A 17,458-nucleotide genomic window follows, 5' to 3' on the forward strand; every position below is an offset into this window, starting at 1 on the left:
CTGATGCCCATTAATTTGCTGACTACCTCGACAGCTATTGTATCAAGGTCCTCACCTTTCATCACGTTAACATCTCTTTTTGGCATGTTAGGCAAGTCCTCTACCACAAAGACAAATAGTTTTTTTCAAGGCCTCGGGCATTTCCACATTATCCAATATTAATTCCACCTTTTCATCTCCCAAAGGACCTGTGTTCACATTCGCCACCATTTTCATCTTTAGATATTTAGTAAAAACTATGTTTTTACATTTTGTATTTGTTTACTTTCATAATTCATCTTCCCTTTTCTTATTGCTTGGTTAGAAGTTCTTTGTTGATTTTTAATGCTTTCCCAATTGTTCTTTTCCTCACTGCCCTCGGTCCATCGTACGTCCACAAGAAGCTGTAGCTGTACATAGTTTCTACACATCCTGGCAGCCTCCCTGAGTTCCCACATTGCACAGGAAGAACATGAGCTCACCTGCCAAGTCTAAAGGGCTCTTTTCAATTCTACCATTCTCGCTTCAAGTCCTGACTACTTTTGGAATTTTGGAGAAGGGCTACTTAACCTGTATTACTCTTTGTTGCTGTGGGTGTGAGTTTAAACAGCGGACTGTGCTCCACTTAGTAAGTTCTACTATATTAACAACTTTGTGCAGAATTGCACTGGGACAGGCCCGTGGCTCTCAGCAGGTCAATGGGCACGTTTCCCTTTTGTGATTGAGGCGCCCAACATCCTGCCAGCCTTACTGTTGTGGCTGGCCCACGAGGCAGAGCAATACACAAGCAGCACGGGAGGCAGAAACTAAGGCCCTGACCGAAGAGTGTACTGATGATCTTCTGAGATTCCTTACTGACAGAGGGCTTTTTCTTCTGTTAGTAAATGCTGCTGACAAAGTATTTAGTTGAACCTCATTTAATAAACTTAAAGATATGAAATTAGACAAAAATTAATGCAATTCATTGTGCATCAAAGGCTTTTTAAATAAGGTTTTAAAAAAGTTTAACTTATCTTGTTTGTGAAGTTCTATAAACTATTGATAACATCTAATGATATGATATGCCTGAAAATTAATTTCACGTTAAAGTGCTCTTAACACAAATTGACTTTAAGCTAAAAACAAAACACAGGACCAACCGTCAGGCACAACATCACTTCCCGAAAGTTTTTGTTTCCCGAAAGCCTCTTCTTCAAAGCCCTGATCGCATCCTTTGGTCTGAGGAACAAAGCAAAGATCAATTTAGGAGAGTGCAGAGTACTTGATTAGCAGAAGTTCTTGGAGAAAACATTGATGATTCAGAAGACTTATTCAAAGATTAACCACTGAACTCAAAATAATCCAAATTTGATTCCACGAATCGTGAAGGAACAGAATCAGGTTTATTATCAGGACATGTCATGAAACTTGTTTTTCAGCTGCAGTACAGTGATATAAATTTTTTTAAAAATACCAGTAAGAAATACGTTTTTAAAAGTGCAAAATAGAAAAAAGGTAGTACTCATAGGTTAATGGACCATTCAAAAATCTGATAGTGGAGGTAAAGAAGCTATTCTTAAAGCATTGAGTTGATGTCTTCAAGTTCCTCTAACTCAGGGGTTCTCAACCTGGGTCCATGAATTGCTTAGTTAATGGTGTCTCATGGTACAAAAAAGATTGGGAACCCCTGCTCCATCTCATCCCTGATGGTAGCAATGAGAAGAGGGCATGTCCTGGATGGTGAGGGTCCTGAATGATACCTGACACCCTCTTGAGGCACCAATTTCTGAAGATATCCTTGATGGGGAAACTAGTACCCTTGATGGAACCAACTGCACCCTTCTGGCTTTTTTTTATTCCTGTGCATTGGAGCCTCCATACCGGTAGTGATGCAGACAATCAGAATGCTCTCTGCTGTACATCTACAGAAACCTGTTAAGAGTCTTTTGTGAAAAATCAAACCTCCTCAGACTCCAAATAAAGTAAAGCTGCCATTGTGTCTTCTTCGGAATTGCTTCAATAGGTTGGTCCCAGGATAGACCTGTACATCTCATCACCCTCAGATTTCACCAACAATATTTGTGCTATTGCAAAGCTTTAGAAGGTGTTTGAGCTATGCCGAGCCACTCAATCATGAGTGAAATGTTAACACTAAATTACATTATTCAATTGGACGTCACAGGTTTATTGCGCATCCCAATTGCTCTGAAAATGCGAGGCACAGTGTCCATACATACACAAGAAATATTACTCTGAATAATTTCAATATGGAACTTAAAAATAATCAAAGACATGAAAAATACTTTCCTCCTTCCCATCCTGTCTCATACACAACAGGGAGATGAGTTTTACTATTTACGATTTACTATTCCTCTTTCACCCAAGTCATGTTATAAGTCTATTATTGCTCTCTGCCCAAATTCTGAGGCAGCCTGAGATTCCCACATTGGTCCGTCAGTCACCCCACAACCTTGAAAACTGGCATCCATGTCATCACTGATCTAAAGGAATTGCCTGATAACAGTTGCAGAGACATCCATAGCTAACCAAAATCAGGACGCCCTTTGCAAAAGTAAAAGTGAGCAAAGGACACAGATTTCCTTCTGTATAAAATTCTATCAAAACCAGCACTGGTTCCAAGGTGAATGATTCTGGGACAATATTTCTCAGTCAACATGGACAGGACTTTGCGGTCAGGAACAAGCACCATCAGTTGCCTCTAAATGAACTGAAACTTAGCCTCTCACTGAGAACCACAAGCAGGAGCCTCCTGGTTGAACGTATAATCAACCATAGTCCAGACAAGTGTAATTTTAATCGCCAGTTAAGCCAAAATAGAACTCAACCAGCTGATATACATGGCAAAATCTGACTGTTATCAAATTGAATAGCAGCCACGCCAACCTGTTCCTTATCTCAAAAATGTTAGTAATTCTATACCTGAATGTTCCTTTTAGGCATGTTCTGCTCAGAAACACACTTCCAGCTTAACAAAATCACTTCTAAAAAGTTAAACATTCCTTTTTACAATAATGAAGTCACAACAAAATGAAATACCAAAGATAATTCTTGGGGGTTTACAGACAGAGATACATTATTGATCCTGAGGAAAATTGGGTTCTGTTACAGTTGCACTAACCAAGAATAGTGTAGAAATATAGCAATATAAAACCAGAAATAATTAAATAATAATAAGTAAATTTTGCTAAGTGGAAATAAGTCCAGGACCAGCCTATTGGCTCAGATTGTCTGGCACTCTGAGGGAGGAGTTATAAAGTTTGATGGCCACTGCAGGAATGACTTCCTATGATGCTCAGTGTTACATCTCGGTGGAATGAGTCTCTGGCTGAATGTACTCTCGTGCCTAACCAGTACATTATGGAGCGGATGGGGGACATTGTCCAAGATGGCATGCAACTTGGACAGCACCCTCTTTTCAGACACCACCGTCAGAGAGTCCAGTTCCACCCCCACAATATCACTGGCCTTGAGAATGAGTTTGTTAATTCTGTTGCTGTCTGCTACCCTCAGCCTGCTGCCCCAGCACACACCAACATTACAGGTATAATTTAACAAAATCACCAAAAGTGAACGTTGAGGGTGTTTCAATTTTTCTGCATTAACAGCAGCAAAGCAAGATTGCTTTCGAGGACTTAACTGTTGGAACCTGTGATTTGCAGTTTGGAGATCATTTCGGTGATCCTGCACTTTGCTGTCTCCAAGAAGATTTCAGGCGGCAGCCAGCGCAAGCTTTGTGGCGAGGGGGCTGCAGGAAGGGGCAAGAGCTGATGTTCAACTCCATTTCGTCAATTAAAGCGACGAAGGAAACGGAAACATCGAGGCGAATGTGGAAGTGAGCACCAGCTGCCTGCCCTCTTGTTCTGCTGCTGGAAAGGCGAAGCCTTTGTGGCCTGCTGCTGTTTCAGCATTTTGGATATGAATTTGGAATATAGACTATGGACTTTCTTTCAGTCTTATAGTTTTTAATACTCTGTATTTTCGCCCATTCGTTTTTGTTTTTGTGTGCATGGGAGGGGGATTTGGGGGGATTGATGTTTTGCTGTTTTTGTGTGGGGGCAGGAGATTGATGATCGTGCTGTTCTTTTTATTTCTCTTCGTTTCGAGGCTATCTGGAGAAGGAGCATTTCAGAGTAGTATGCTTTGATAATAAATGAACCTTTGAACTTTGAAATAAAAACTAAGCAAGGTTCAAATCACCACTTAAATTTACTGAAGTGCAAGGCAGCTCTCAGAATTATTGCAATCAAGGAATGATTTTAAGATTACTTTTCTCCAAACTCCATTCACTGTCAAAGATGCTCCTTCAAATTTACCTGCAACTAACCTTTACAGAGAAAATAAATGTCCAATCATACAACCACTTGGGGAAAAAAACAACTTTTATTGATAAAACCTCATAGCACATGTCTCAAAGGATGTAATGTTGAGGTTTTATAAAGTACTGGTGAGGCTTCACTTGGAGTATTGTGAGCAGCTTTGGGTTCCTTATCTTAGAGGGTTCAAAGGATTAAATGACTTGTCATATGAAGAGTGTTTGATGACTCTGGGCCTGTATTCACTAGAATTTAGAAGAACAAGAGCTGACCACATTGAAACCAATCGAATTGTGAAAGGTCTTGAAAGAGTGGATGTGGAGAGGATGTTTCCTATGGTCTAGGACACTGAGGAGCATTTTTTAAGAATGGAGATGAGGAGGAATTTCTTTAGCCAGAGTGATGAATCCATAGAATTCTTTGCCACAGGCAGCTGTGGAGGCCAAGTCTTTATGTATATTTAAGGCAGAGGTTGATAGATTCTTGGAAGATCAGGGCACGAAGGGATACAGGGAGAAGGCAGGAGGTTGGGCCTGAGAGGAAAATTGGATCAGGCTTGATGGGCAAAATGGCTTAATTCTGCTCCTATATCCTATGGTCTTATGTACAAGAGACCAGAACTGTAGTACAGGTATCTGGGAAGGTCTTGTTGACAGCAAAACCACAAGCATTTGTCATTAACCTCAATAACTCTGAGCAGCTTTGGAAACTTCACATTGAACTACAACTATCTGATCATCCTGAAACGACCCATCTACGATTCCTTACAGTTCTTTGCTAGAGTGCCTACGACTTCTGCACAGTATTGTATTTGTCGATGTGGAGTGGTGACCAAGTTTGTAAATTTGAAGAGAGCAAAGGATTTTGGGAATGGAGAGGGTGGAGTGCTGCAGGAGGAGTGTAGCACAGGTAGCAGAGAAGCACTTTCAGGGGTAGGGGGGTGACACATGTGCAGACACACACCCAGCCCTGAGACACCAGGCAAGGTCATTTGATTCCAAATAATTGCTTTATAGATTACAAAATATCTCTCTTGCTTCCTGCTCCCTCCTCTCCCTTCCCCTTTTCCTAACCATGATTCCCCACTCCCTGTCCCCTTCCCAATCTCATTCCACAACTGAGACCAATATCAGAATCAGTCTTATCATCAGTTATGTCATGAATTTTTTCTTATTTGGAGCACTAGTACAGTCAATACATAAAATACTACAGTACTGTGCAAACTTCTTAGGGACTCGCGACACCGACACAGACAGACAGACCCCCCCCCCCCCCCGCACAAGATGTTTGCACAGTAGCGCACATATATCTTAGATATCTACAGAGTTCCACTATAATCACCCTTAAAATCTTATCAATAATTACAGGTCTGATTGGGTTTAAAAATGGTGCATTAAGCCGTAATTAGTATTTTAATCAAACAGTGTGGTTTCAGTTTGTCAGTGCAAATTATAATTCCCTTACATGAACGTTTCAACATAGTTGACGATAAAAATGATATTTTAGTGGCAATTATAACCATTTACGTTCAATCTAATCTGTATTTAGCACTGCATTCAGAAGAGGAAACATTCTCACCACAAAGAACAGCAGATGTTACTTCAAGTAGATTTCTGAGCAACTAGATACAAAAGGGATTTTTCTACATTAACACACACAGGCAATCATTTGCACAGCAGAACATTTCCATCAGATACTCAACCATAATGAAACTTGTACAGTACTGCATGGTTTGAGTTCAGACTTTAACCCTGAATGCATTTCCATTCACTGGCATCTAGAGGTCAATTGACATTGTTACTCACAGTTCTTTTCCTTTAACTTTCAGAAATTTGAACATTTTGAATGGTTCTACTTCATTTATGTACATTTAGTACCTGCCATTTTCCTGTCATGTCCTTGAACTTGCTTTAAATGGGACTGGATGCAACTTTATGATTTAAAGCAACTTTGTGATCTAATTGAAATGAACCACTTACAAAAAAAAAAGGCAAGTTAGGCAGAGAAATGGCTGATGGAATTTAATCCAGATAAACGTGAGGCTTCTCAAAGAGGACCACAACCTTGTAATTGGATTTGGAGGCTTGCATGCCTCGGAGATCTAGTTGGCTGGAGTCAGGGCTTTATGCTTTGGCTCTTGGTAGGGTCACCCATGCCAAACAGCCAAAGGGTAGAGACCAAACTAAGAGTGGTCCACTGGTCCTCCATGTTCAGGGGTTCAGTTCAATGCTAACAAGCCTGACTGGTCAAACAAAACTGTTACAGAAACAGCAAAGGACAATTCTTCTACATCTGAGTGCGATGGTATTCCCGAGTCTCCACCCAGGACTTTCATAGCTGAACAATGAAAACTAAGAGGAAGCTACTGACATGATGAAGGAAGCTATGAACATCAGGACTGAGTGCCAGCAATGTAAGGGGCAAAACAAGAAATGTGAGCTTAGGGGTCTAAAAAGGGTAGGTCATATTCATAAACATTAGGGCCTGAGGGAGTACTTAGTAACCAAAAGGCCTTGATGTACAAGTCCACACATCCCTGAAGATGGCAGCATAGACAGAGTGTGGGAGTAGTAAAAAGGAATGTTTACCTTAATTGACCAGGGAATATTATGCCAGTGCAGGCATAGTCAATCACGGTCTAACCACAAGTGTATACACATGTAAATGTTCAGTTTAATCGAGAAAAGTAGGAATGAAACAATTGATTACAGAGCAGTGCAGATGAGGGATCTAAGCTGGGAGGAGATGTAAAAGCAGGATATTTAAAAGTTAATAAAATAATTTTAGAATGAGCAAGAGAGAGAAAAAAAGAGACTGTATTGTAATTAGAACAGTTTGTTGTCATTCAATAGATGAAGTCCTGGAAAACCTAACATACCAAATACAGAAGAATAGTACAAAATATAAACACGAGAAAGTCTGCAGAGGCTGGGAATTCAAAGCAACACACACAAAATGCTGGAGGAATTCAGCAGGTCAGGCAGCATCCATGGAAATGAATAAACAGTCAATGTTTTGAGTCGAGATCCTTCTTCAGGACCTGGAGAAAGGTTTTGGCCTGAAACATCAACTGTTCATTCATTTCCATAGATGCTGCCTGACCTGCTGAGTTCCTCCAATTTATGTACATTGCTTTAGTAAAGAATATGCCAAGAATGCAAGCAAACATGATTGAGCAGATTAAATAATACATTTCAAGGGTGTTGCCAATCTTAATTCCACAGTTTTCTAAATATAACCTTCACACCCAAGTTTATGACTTATACACCACTGAGCTTGCCAATTCCATTAAGAAAAACACAAAATGCTGGCAGAACTCAGCAGGCCACACAGCATCTATGGGAGGAGGTAGTGACGATGTTTCGGGCCGAAACCCTTCATCAGGAGTGAAGTAACATGGGATGGTCGAGGGGGGATAAGAAGTGGGGGGAGGGATGAAGTAGAGAGCTGGGAAGTGATAGGCTGGAGGGAAATGGGCTAGAGGGAAGGTGGAGAATTGTGGGAAATAAAAGAGAAAGAAAGGTAGGGCTGGGGGGAGAGATTATAGTGAGGGGGGAAAAGAGAGAGAAAGAGAACCAGACTAAAATAATAGGTAGGGTTGGGGGTAAGGGTGGGGGGCAGGGGTATCAGCGGAGGTCAGTGAGTTGGATGTTCATGACGGCAGGTAGGAGGCTACCTAGGCAGGAGATAAGGTATTGCTCCATTGACCTGCGTGTGGCCTCATCTTGACGGTCGAGGAGGCCATGGACAGACATGTCGGAGTGGGAGTGGTCTGTGGAATTGAAGTGTGCGGCCACAGGGAGATCCCGCCACTGCTGGAGGACTGAGCGCCGGTGTTCGGTGAAACGGTCTCCCAGTCTGCGGCGGGTCTCCCCAATGTATAAATGGCCACATCGGGAGCACCGGATACAGTATATCACTCCAGCTGACTCACAGGTGAAGTGTTGCCTCACCCTAAAGGACTGTCTGGGGCCTGGAATGGTGGTGAGGGAAGAAGTGTGGGGGCAGGTGTGGCACTTCTTCCGTTTGCAGGGATGCTTAGCTGGAGGGAGGTCCATGGAGAGGGATGGGGGGGATGAATGTCAAGGGAGTCGCTTAGGGAGCGATCCCTACGGAAAGCCAAGAGTGGGGGGGGGAGGGGAAGATGTGGTTGGTGGTGGGATCATGTAGGAGGTGGCAGAAGTTACGGAGGATTATACATTGGATCTGTAGGCTGGTAGGGTGATAGGTGAGGACCAGGGGGACTCTATCCCCGGTGGGCTGGCGGGGGGATGGGGTGAGGGCAGAGGTGCGTGAAATACGGGAGATGCGATGGAGGGCAGAGTTGATAGTGGATGAAGGGAAGCCCCTTTCTTTAAAAAAGGAAGACATCTCCTTTGTCCTAGAATGGAAAGCCTCATCCTGAGAGCAGATGCGGCGGAGGCGGAGGAATTGAGAGAAAGGGATAGCATTTTTGCAGGAGACAGGGTGGGAGGAGGAATACTCTAGGTAGCTGTGGGAGTTAGTAGGTTTGTAGTAGACATCAGTGGATAGGCTGACTCCAGAGATAGAAACAGAAAGATCTAGAAAAGGGAGGGAGGTGTCGGAAATAGACCAGGTGAATTTGAGGGCAGGGTGAAAGTTGGAGGTGAAGTTAATGAAGTCGACGAGCTCAGCATGCGTGCAGGAAGCAGTACCAACGCAGTCGTCGATATAACGCAAGAAAAGAGGAGGACAGATACCGGTGTAGGCTTGGAACATAGATTGCTCCACATGGCCAACAAAAAGGCAGGCATAGCTAGGACCCATGCGGGTGCCCATGGCTACACCTTTAGTTTGGAGGAAGTGGGAGGAGCCAAAGGAGAAATTGTTAAGCATGAGGACTAATTCCGCGAGGCGGAGAAGAGTGGTGGTAGAGGGTGACTGGCTGGGTCTGGAATCCAGGAAGAAACGGAGAGCTCAGAGACCTTCCTGGTGGGGGATAGAGGTATATAGGGACTGGACGTCCATGGTGAAAATGAGGCGGTGGGGGCCAGGGAACTTGAAATCTTTGAAGAGATGTAAAGCATGGGAAGTATCACGGACATAGGTGGGAAGGGATTGAACAAGGGGAGATAAAACAGAGTCGAGATAGGCAGAAATGAGTTCAGTGGGGCAGGAGCAAGCAGAGACAATGGGTCTGCCTGGACAGGCAGGTTTGTGAATCTTAGGTAGGAGGTAGAAACGGGAAGTGCGGGGTGCGGGAACTATAAGTTTGGTGACCTGTACATAGCGGAGGCATGACGACAACTCGCTAACACCTCCTCTTATCTACCCCGGACCATGACCCCACTAGGAAGCACCAGTCCAATGTCTCCCAAACCATTTCCGATCTCATCAGCTCGGGAGATCTCCCATCCACGGCCACCAAACTTATAGTTCCCACACCCCGCACTTCCCGTTTCTACCTCCTACCTAAGATTCACAAACCTGCCTATCCAGGCAGACCCACTGTCCCATTGCCCCCCACCCTTACCCCCATCCCCATCTATTATTTTAGTCTGATTCTCTTCCTCTCTCTTTTTCTTCCCTCACTATAATCTCTCCCCTCAGCCCTACCTTTCTTTCCCATAATTCTCCACCTTCCCCCAACCCATTTCCCTCCAGCCTATCACTTCCCAGCTCTCTACTTTATTCCCCCCCCCCCACTTCTTATCCCTCCTCGACCATCCCATGTTACTTCACTCCTGATGAAGGGTTTCGGCCCAAAACGTCGTCACTACCTCCTCCCATAGATACTGTCTGGCCTGCTGAGTTCTACCAGCATTTTGTGTTTTTTATTTATTTCCAGCATCTGCAGATTCACTCGTGTTGCCTTTCAATTCCATTAAAATACTGTAAAAGATTACTAGGTATAAAAAGCACATTCCATGCATCTTACAATAATGTTTAAAGATTAAATTTAAGGGATGATTATAAATCCAATACACTAACGCAAATGATTGTAGAAGACAAAAAGGAAGCTTGGCCAGGTCTTGAGCCAGTTACTTCAGTGTAAATATATACCAGTTTGTACTAATTTCCAGAGAGTTTCACAAATTCTGACCATTTCTCCTCCCTCCTCTCTCGGCCAACAAGATATTGGAAAGTTACTTCTTTCAACATCTGCCCTTAGTCACCCCAGTGTAATATTATTGTGAAAACATCAACAAGTGCTGTAATGTGTTTTGGCTTTATTACAGGTTTTAATATAGATAAGCTGGTAATGCTTTTTTTTAAACTAGGGTTATTAATTCTAATCTTTCATTTTACAATGTTTTTAGAAAGAATAATTGGATTACTTCCATTGTTTTCTTCCAAAAATATTTACAGAATCATAACGGAAATTATTTAGTGAATGCATATCTGGAAGGCTTTTTCATTGTTGACAAAATCATTGTTAATATACACATCTCCGCTCAACCTCACTGAGAAACATCATTCACATTATGCAGCCTTGCCGCTCTCAGCAACTACATAAACATTAGCAAACATGCCCTGTGGTCATACAATGTTGTTGGTTTATCCTGAATCTGAGTTACCAGACTGGCTTCACTAAGGGCACGGGGCAGTGTATTTTGTTGGTCATCAGGAACCTAATCAGCACTTTTATAAATTCCTAGCTTATGTACCTCAAAGGACATCTGCAGTGGCGTCTTTACAGATAAGATGCTCCACAGGTGCCACACATTCTGTTCAAACACAAGACAAGCATTCTTTCTGTTTTGTGGGTTTTACATTCTGTTCACGGATGGTGTTGCAGTGGGGACAGGGGGATGTTTTATTTATTGACTTACACTGTGAAATAAAGCCAAGCCACCCAACATTCCCCTAATTTATTCCCAGCCTAATCACAAGACAATTAACAATGACCAATTAACCTACAGTATGTCTTTGGACTGTGGGAGGAAACCAGAGCACCCAGAGGAAACCCACACAGTCATGGGGAGAATGTACAAACTTCTTACAGGCAGCAGCAGACTGATGGATTGTTTAGAATACTGTAAAACAGTAGATCTGATAGAGCAGAGATGTCATCCATTCCTTCCTGCTCACTAAGTGCCAATAGACATTTGATGTGGTGATTTCCCACAAACACAAAGGAAATAAGCAGATTTCACTGTATTTATAAACTGTGTTTAACACTACCAAAATATTTCACAAGGCTCTGTTGGTAAATAAGGCAGCAACTGAATCAGAAGGCAGCAACTGAATCATAAGACTCCTGGCAGTGTGGAGAATCAGAGGGATCTTGGGGTCCATAGGATGCACAAAGCAGTTGCTTTGAGGTTGACTCTGTGGTTAAGAAGGCGTATGGTGTATTGGCCTTCATCAATCGTGGAAATGAACTTAGGAGCCAAGAGGTAATGTTGCAGCCATATAGAACCCTGGCCAGACCCCACTTGGAGTACTGTACTCATTTCTAGTCACCTCACTACAGGAAGGATGTGAAAGCCATAGAAAGGGTGCAGAGGAGATTTACAAGGATGGTGCTTGGATTGGGGAGCATACCTTATGAGAATAGGTTGAGTGAACTCAGCCTTTCTCCTTGGAGTGACGGAGGATGAGAGGTGACCTGAGAGAGGTGTATAAGATTATGAGAGGCATTGATCATGTGGATAGTCAGAGGCTTTTTCCCAGGGCTGAAATGGTTGCCACAAGAGGATTCAGGTTTATGGTGCTGGGAAGTAGGTACAGAGGAGGTATCAGGGGTAAGTTTTTTACTCAGAGAGTGGTGAGTGCATGGAATGGGCTGCCGGCAACGGTGGTGGAGGTGGATATGATAGGGTCTTTGAAGAGGCTTTTAGATAGGTACATGGAGCTTAGTAAAATAGAGGGCTATAGGTAAGCCTAGTAATTTCTACGGTAGGGACATGCTCGACACAACTTTGTGGGACGAAGGGCCTGTATTGTGTTATAGGCTTTCTTTGTTTCTATTCAGTATCTCTGGCATATGTCATTAAATTTGTCTTTGTGGCAGCAGTACATTGCAATACATAATAATAGAGAAAAAACTGAGTTAAAGAAACTGAATTAATTTAAAGAAATTAAATTAGTGCAAAAATAAAAATTAAACAAGTGGCAAGGTAGTGTTCATGGGTTCAATGTCCATTCAGAAGTCTGACAGCAGAGGGGAAGAAGCTGTTCCTGAATCACTGAGTGTGTGCCTTCAGGCTCCTGCACCTCCTTCTTGATGGTAGCAGTGAAAAGAGGGCACGTCCAGGGTGATGAGGGTCCTTAATGATGGATACCACCCTTTTGAGGCATTGCTAGTGCCCACGATGGAGCTGACTAATTTTATAACTCTCAGCAGCGTACTTCTTAGCCGGCTGGTGGCATGGTGGCATCAGCACTGGAGTTCGAATTCGGCCAGCTCCCTTGCATTTTTTCCATCCATTCTGGGCTGAGCATCAAGCCAGCAACCTCAGCCTTGTGAAAATAAGGAAGCCTGCTAAAAGAAAATGTCATCACGACAGCGTCCCGATGACTCCGCTCGAGTTAAGGGCTTTCTTCTTCTTCTTCTTCAGCAGCGTACTTCAATTCTGTGCAGTAGTCCCTCTGTACCTACAAACCAGTGATGCAGCCTGTCAGAATGCTCTCCATGGTACAGCTGCAGAAATTTGCGAGTGTCTTTAGTGACATACCACATCTCCTCAAAATCCTAATGAAATATATCCACAGTCATGCCTTCTTTACAGCTGCATTGATATGTTGGGCCCAGGATATATTCTCAGAGATGTTGACACACAGGAACTTGAAATTGATCACCCTTTCCCCTTCTGATCCCTCGCTGAGGACAGGTGTGTGTTCCCTCATCTTACCCTTTCTGAAGTACACAATCAGTCCTTTGGTCTTACTGACATCGAGTGCAAGGTTGTTGCTGTGACATCACTCAACCAGTAGATATATCTCGCTCCTGTACATCCTCTCTTCACTGTCTGAAATTCTGCCAACAATAGTTCTGTCCGCTGTGCCTAGCCACACAGTCATGGGTATAGATCAGGGGTCGGCAACCCGCGGCTCCAGAGCCGCATGCGACTCTTTCATCTCTGTGCTGCGGCTCCCTGTGGCTTTGGAAAATAAATGATGAGTATTTAATTAAAATGTATTTTATGTTAGTTTGTTAGTTTTTGAAATGTAATTCTAAATTTTAAGATTATGGTGATCTTGTACAATCTAAATAAAACGTGTTTTTTGTCGCTATTAATATACGTCACCACTGCCAATACCTGACACCCGCCAGTGCGCGATTTCTTTAATTTTTTGATCCAAGTTAGGCTAACTATGGAGAATTCTAAAAAAAGAAAAGTGACTGAAGAAAACAGAACGCTTAATGATACGTGGGCAGATTCATTTACTTTCACTGCTGACGAGACTGGTTTACCGGTATGCTTAATATGCAATGAGAAATTAGCAAACAACAAAAAGTCAAATGTCGCAAGACATTTCCAGAATAAACACGCAGCCTTTGCTCAAAAATATCCGGATGGAGATGAGAGAAAAAAAGTCGTTTCGGAACTGATGCAGAAGGTTGATCTGAGCAAAAATCATTTCAAGAAGTGGATGAAGTCTGGAAAATCAACTATATATGCTAGTTTTGTTGCCGCTCAGGAAATAGTCAGGCACGGGAAGCAGTTTACAGATGGTGAATATATAAAAGAATCTTTCATTAAGATTTCAGAACATCTATTCATGGACTTTAAAAACAAGAGTGAAATTGTGCAGAAAATCAGGGATATGCCCCTCTCTGCAAAGGCTGTCAAAGACAGAACCATAAAAATGGCAGAAGACATCACAAGACAGCAAATTAAAGACATCAATTCAGCTGTGGCCTACTCGATTGCCTGTGACGAGTCTAAAGACAAAGGTGATATTGAACAAATAGCGCTGTTCTGCCGGTACGTAAACTCTGCCAGGCCACAGGAAGAAATGATTGAGTTGATACCTCTAAGAGGCCAAACACGGGGGGAGGAGATTTGTGAAGCTGTCTTGAATTGTTTAAGAGCCAAAGGAATAAAGACCACCCACCTGGTGTCAGTAGCTACTGATGGGGCACCAAGTATGACAGGAGCGCACAAGGGATTTGTGGCTTTACTGCAGAAGTCGCTGGACAGAAAGCTGCTGACTTTTCACTGCATCTTGCACCAAGAGACACTGTGCGCTCAAACATTTCCTCCGGAATGCACAGAAATAATGGATGTTGTCATTCAGATTGTCAATAAAATAATGGCAAAAAGTTTAAATCACCGTCAATTCCGTTTGTTACTGGACGAGCTGGAAAGTGCATATTCTGATTTCCTGCTGCACAACAAAGTCCGGTGGCTGTCCAGAGGGGAGGTGCTGAAACGCTTTGTCGTGTGTCTCGAAGAAGTGAAAACTTTCCTGGGCAGCAAAGGGCTCACCTTTCCTGAGCTGGAACAGCCAGAGTGGCTGGAAAAGCTACACTTCATGGTAGACATGACCGTGCACCTGAACACGCTGAACACAGCTCTTCAGGGGAAAGGACGCACAGCCCTGCACATGTTGGAGGATGTTTTGGTATTCGAGCGCAAGTTGACAGTGCTTGCCAGAGATTTACAGAAAGGCACATTGTCTCACTTCCCCAATTTGAGAGAGTTCAAACAAGCTCACGACATGATAAATTCGGAGTATTTACAGTCTGCAATCATCGCAATGCAAACATCGTTTGGGAAACGCTTCTGTGAGTTCAGAGAGGAAAAAAAAACACATTATCCTTCCCGGTCACTCCCCTAAGCATCGATCCATCCCTACTGAATACGACTGCATTGGCAGGTGTGAGTCAACCTGATCTTGAGATGGAACTGGACGACATAGCCGACAAAGACATATGGGTGTCCAGGTTTAGACGCTTGACAGCAGACCTTGAAGATGTTGCCCGTCAGAAGGCCGTTCTTGCTCAGAATCACAAATGGAGTGATATTGAAAACCTCCCCAAACCGGACAAACTTGTGTTCGAAACATGGAATGCTATCCCCGACATTTATGTAAACATTAAAAAGTATGCGCTTGGAGTCCTGTCGATCTTTGGATCCACATATGTATGTGATCAGGTGTTCTCCAACATGAACTTTATTAAAAACAAACATCGCACACGCCTCACAGATGACAGCTTGCGATCCTGTGTAAAGATGAAGGTGACATCATACAGCCCTGATGTGCAGATGCTGTGCACTGAGGTCCAGGAGCAGAAATCCCATTAACCAAGTATGATAAATATTTTAATTGCCTCTTATTTTACGTATATTCATATTTTTTCATCGTTCAGTGAAATAATCCTTTTATTTTTCAGGTTGACAGCTGGCTGACATTATTTTTGGTTTGCTGCTGGCGGACAATTTAAGTTCGGCGTTTTTCATAAATACAAGAAGGACTCAAATAGACATTGAGTATTTTACTTAAAAGTAAACTTCAACCCAACGTCTTTTTTTCGGAGTTCAAAATGTTTTTGTTGCATGCAGAAATGTAATTTTGTTTTCTCTGCAGGAGTTCATCGATTTCATAAATGCAACACATTATAGTTTGTTTATACATAGCATAAAGGCAAAAAAAACGTTGCATGCAGTGTTATTTCATTTTAAATGTCAAACGGGTTTTATGGCTCCCAGTGTTTTCTTTTCTCTGGGAAACGGGTCCAAAAGGCTCTTTCAGTGGTAAAGGTTGCCGACCCCTGGTATAGAGAGAGAACAGCAGTGGACTAAGCACACATCCCTGAAGTGTACAAGTGCTGAATGTCAGCAAGGTGATGTTATTTCCTATCCATACAGATTGTGGTCTTCCAGTTAGGATGTCCAGGATCCAGTTGCAGAAATTACAAAGCATGATCAGGACAATTCTCTAAACTGTTACTAGAACTAATTTCATTCACACAGAGCAGGTGCATTCCTCTGTAGAATAAACAGGCTGTTTGTTATGCTAGATCAAAGTACAATGGTCCAAAGGGACATTGCAATAGGGATAAACAAAGTTCAAAATAACATCAAAGCCCAATGCATAATTAAATAACTCTCATCTCCCTCTACAGATTTCGTGGAAAAGTGAGTTCTCGCAAGCTCAAAAATTGGAAAATTAAGGTTAAGGAATCAGATTAAAGAACTGCACTAGATACAAAATATCTACAGCAAGCAATTTGCAAGTATTAATACCCTCACCACGGGGAAAGCATTTTTTTCTAATAGGTTCCAATAACGACAAAATTTAGTTAAGTGAAATTTCAATTGGAGTGAATTTCACATCTGTCTATAATAGGATGGCATACTAGGCTCTATTCAATCTACAAGGTCTTACACAAGCACAGCACAAAGTTCAAAGTAAATTTATTATCAGAACACATACGCCACTACATACAACCCTGAGATTCATTTTCTTGTGGGCATTCACAGCATGTACAAGAAACACAACAGGATCAATGAAAGACCACCCTCCAACAGGGCAAACAACAATGTGCAAAAAAACAACAAACTGTGCAAATACAAAAAAGAAATAATAATAATAAGCAGCAATAAATATCAATGAGATGAAGACTTCTTGAAAGCGAGTCTATTGGTTGTGAGAATAGTTCAGTGACGGGACAAGTGAAGTGGTGTGAAGTTATCCCCATTGGTTCAAGTTCCTGATGACTGAGGGGTAATAGCTGTTCCTGCACCTAGTTATGTGGGTTATGAGATTTCTGTACCTTCTTCCTGATAGCAGCAGTGAGAAGAGAACATGGCCTAGATGGTGAAAGCATTCCACATCGTAATCTTCATAAATATTTTAATAAATCTATGGAATGTAGCATAGAACTAGCCATCTTTGAACACCGTGCTTTATCACACTCACCCATCTTCCGTCTCATTGATAATATCACATATCTCCATGTTCAGGCCCCAGTCCTCTGACTGCAAAGATCCATCTGTTGCTTGTTCTATTAAAAAGAAAGCGCATAAGAAACTGGCTTAAAGTGATTAAAGGATTACAGAGACACAGCTATTCAGTCGTGTCATATCTAACACTTAGCAAATATCTTACAGGTATCATTGCATGGATGATTGTTTGCAGGTAAACAGTCATTGTCATGATCATAATCCTCTCTCATGATGGGCTATTACACCCAAGCTGTACTCTGATCTCTATAAACCACATCCAATAAGCATTCTCGGAAGATTTGA

The 17,458-nt window shown here is 42.4% G+C and overlaps 1 protein-coding gene across 3 annotated transcripts in view; it reads right to left on the reverse strand.

Annotated features, from left to right (window-relative positions):
* Window positions 1–17,458, reverse strand: part of tom1 (target of myb1 membrane trafficking protein) — a 105,488-nt gene that overhangs the window by 66,466 nt on the left and 21,564 nt on the right. For 2 of the 3 annotated variants that reach the window (XM_059953761.1, XM_059953760.1), the window contains exons 2-3: window positions 17,130–17,214; window positions 1,119–1,197 (exon numbers count right to left, since the gene is read on the reverse strand). In XM_059953761.1, the coding sequence (XP_059809744.1) occupies window positions 1,119–1,197; window positions 17,130–17,214 (164 nt within the window). The remainder of the gene's footprint in view (window positions 1–1,118; window positions 1,198–17,129; window positions 17,215–17,458) is intronic. The other variant, XM_059953762.1, reaches the window with a different exon arrangement.

This window comes from Hypanus sabinus, chromosome 29 (assembly GCF_030144855.1).
Source record: "Hypanus sabinus isolate sHypSab1 chromosome 29, sHypSab1.hap1, whole genome shotgun sequence".
NCBI lineage: Eukaryota > Metazoa > Chordata > Chondrichthyes > Myliobatiformes > Dasyatidae > Hypanus > Hypanus sabinus.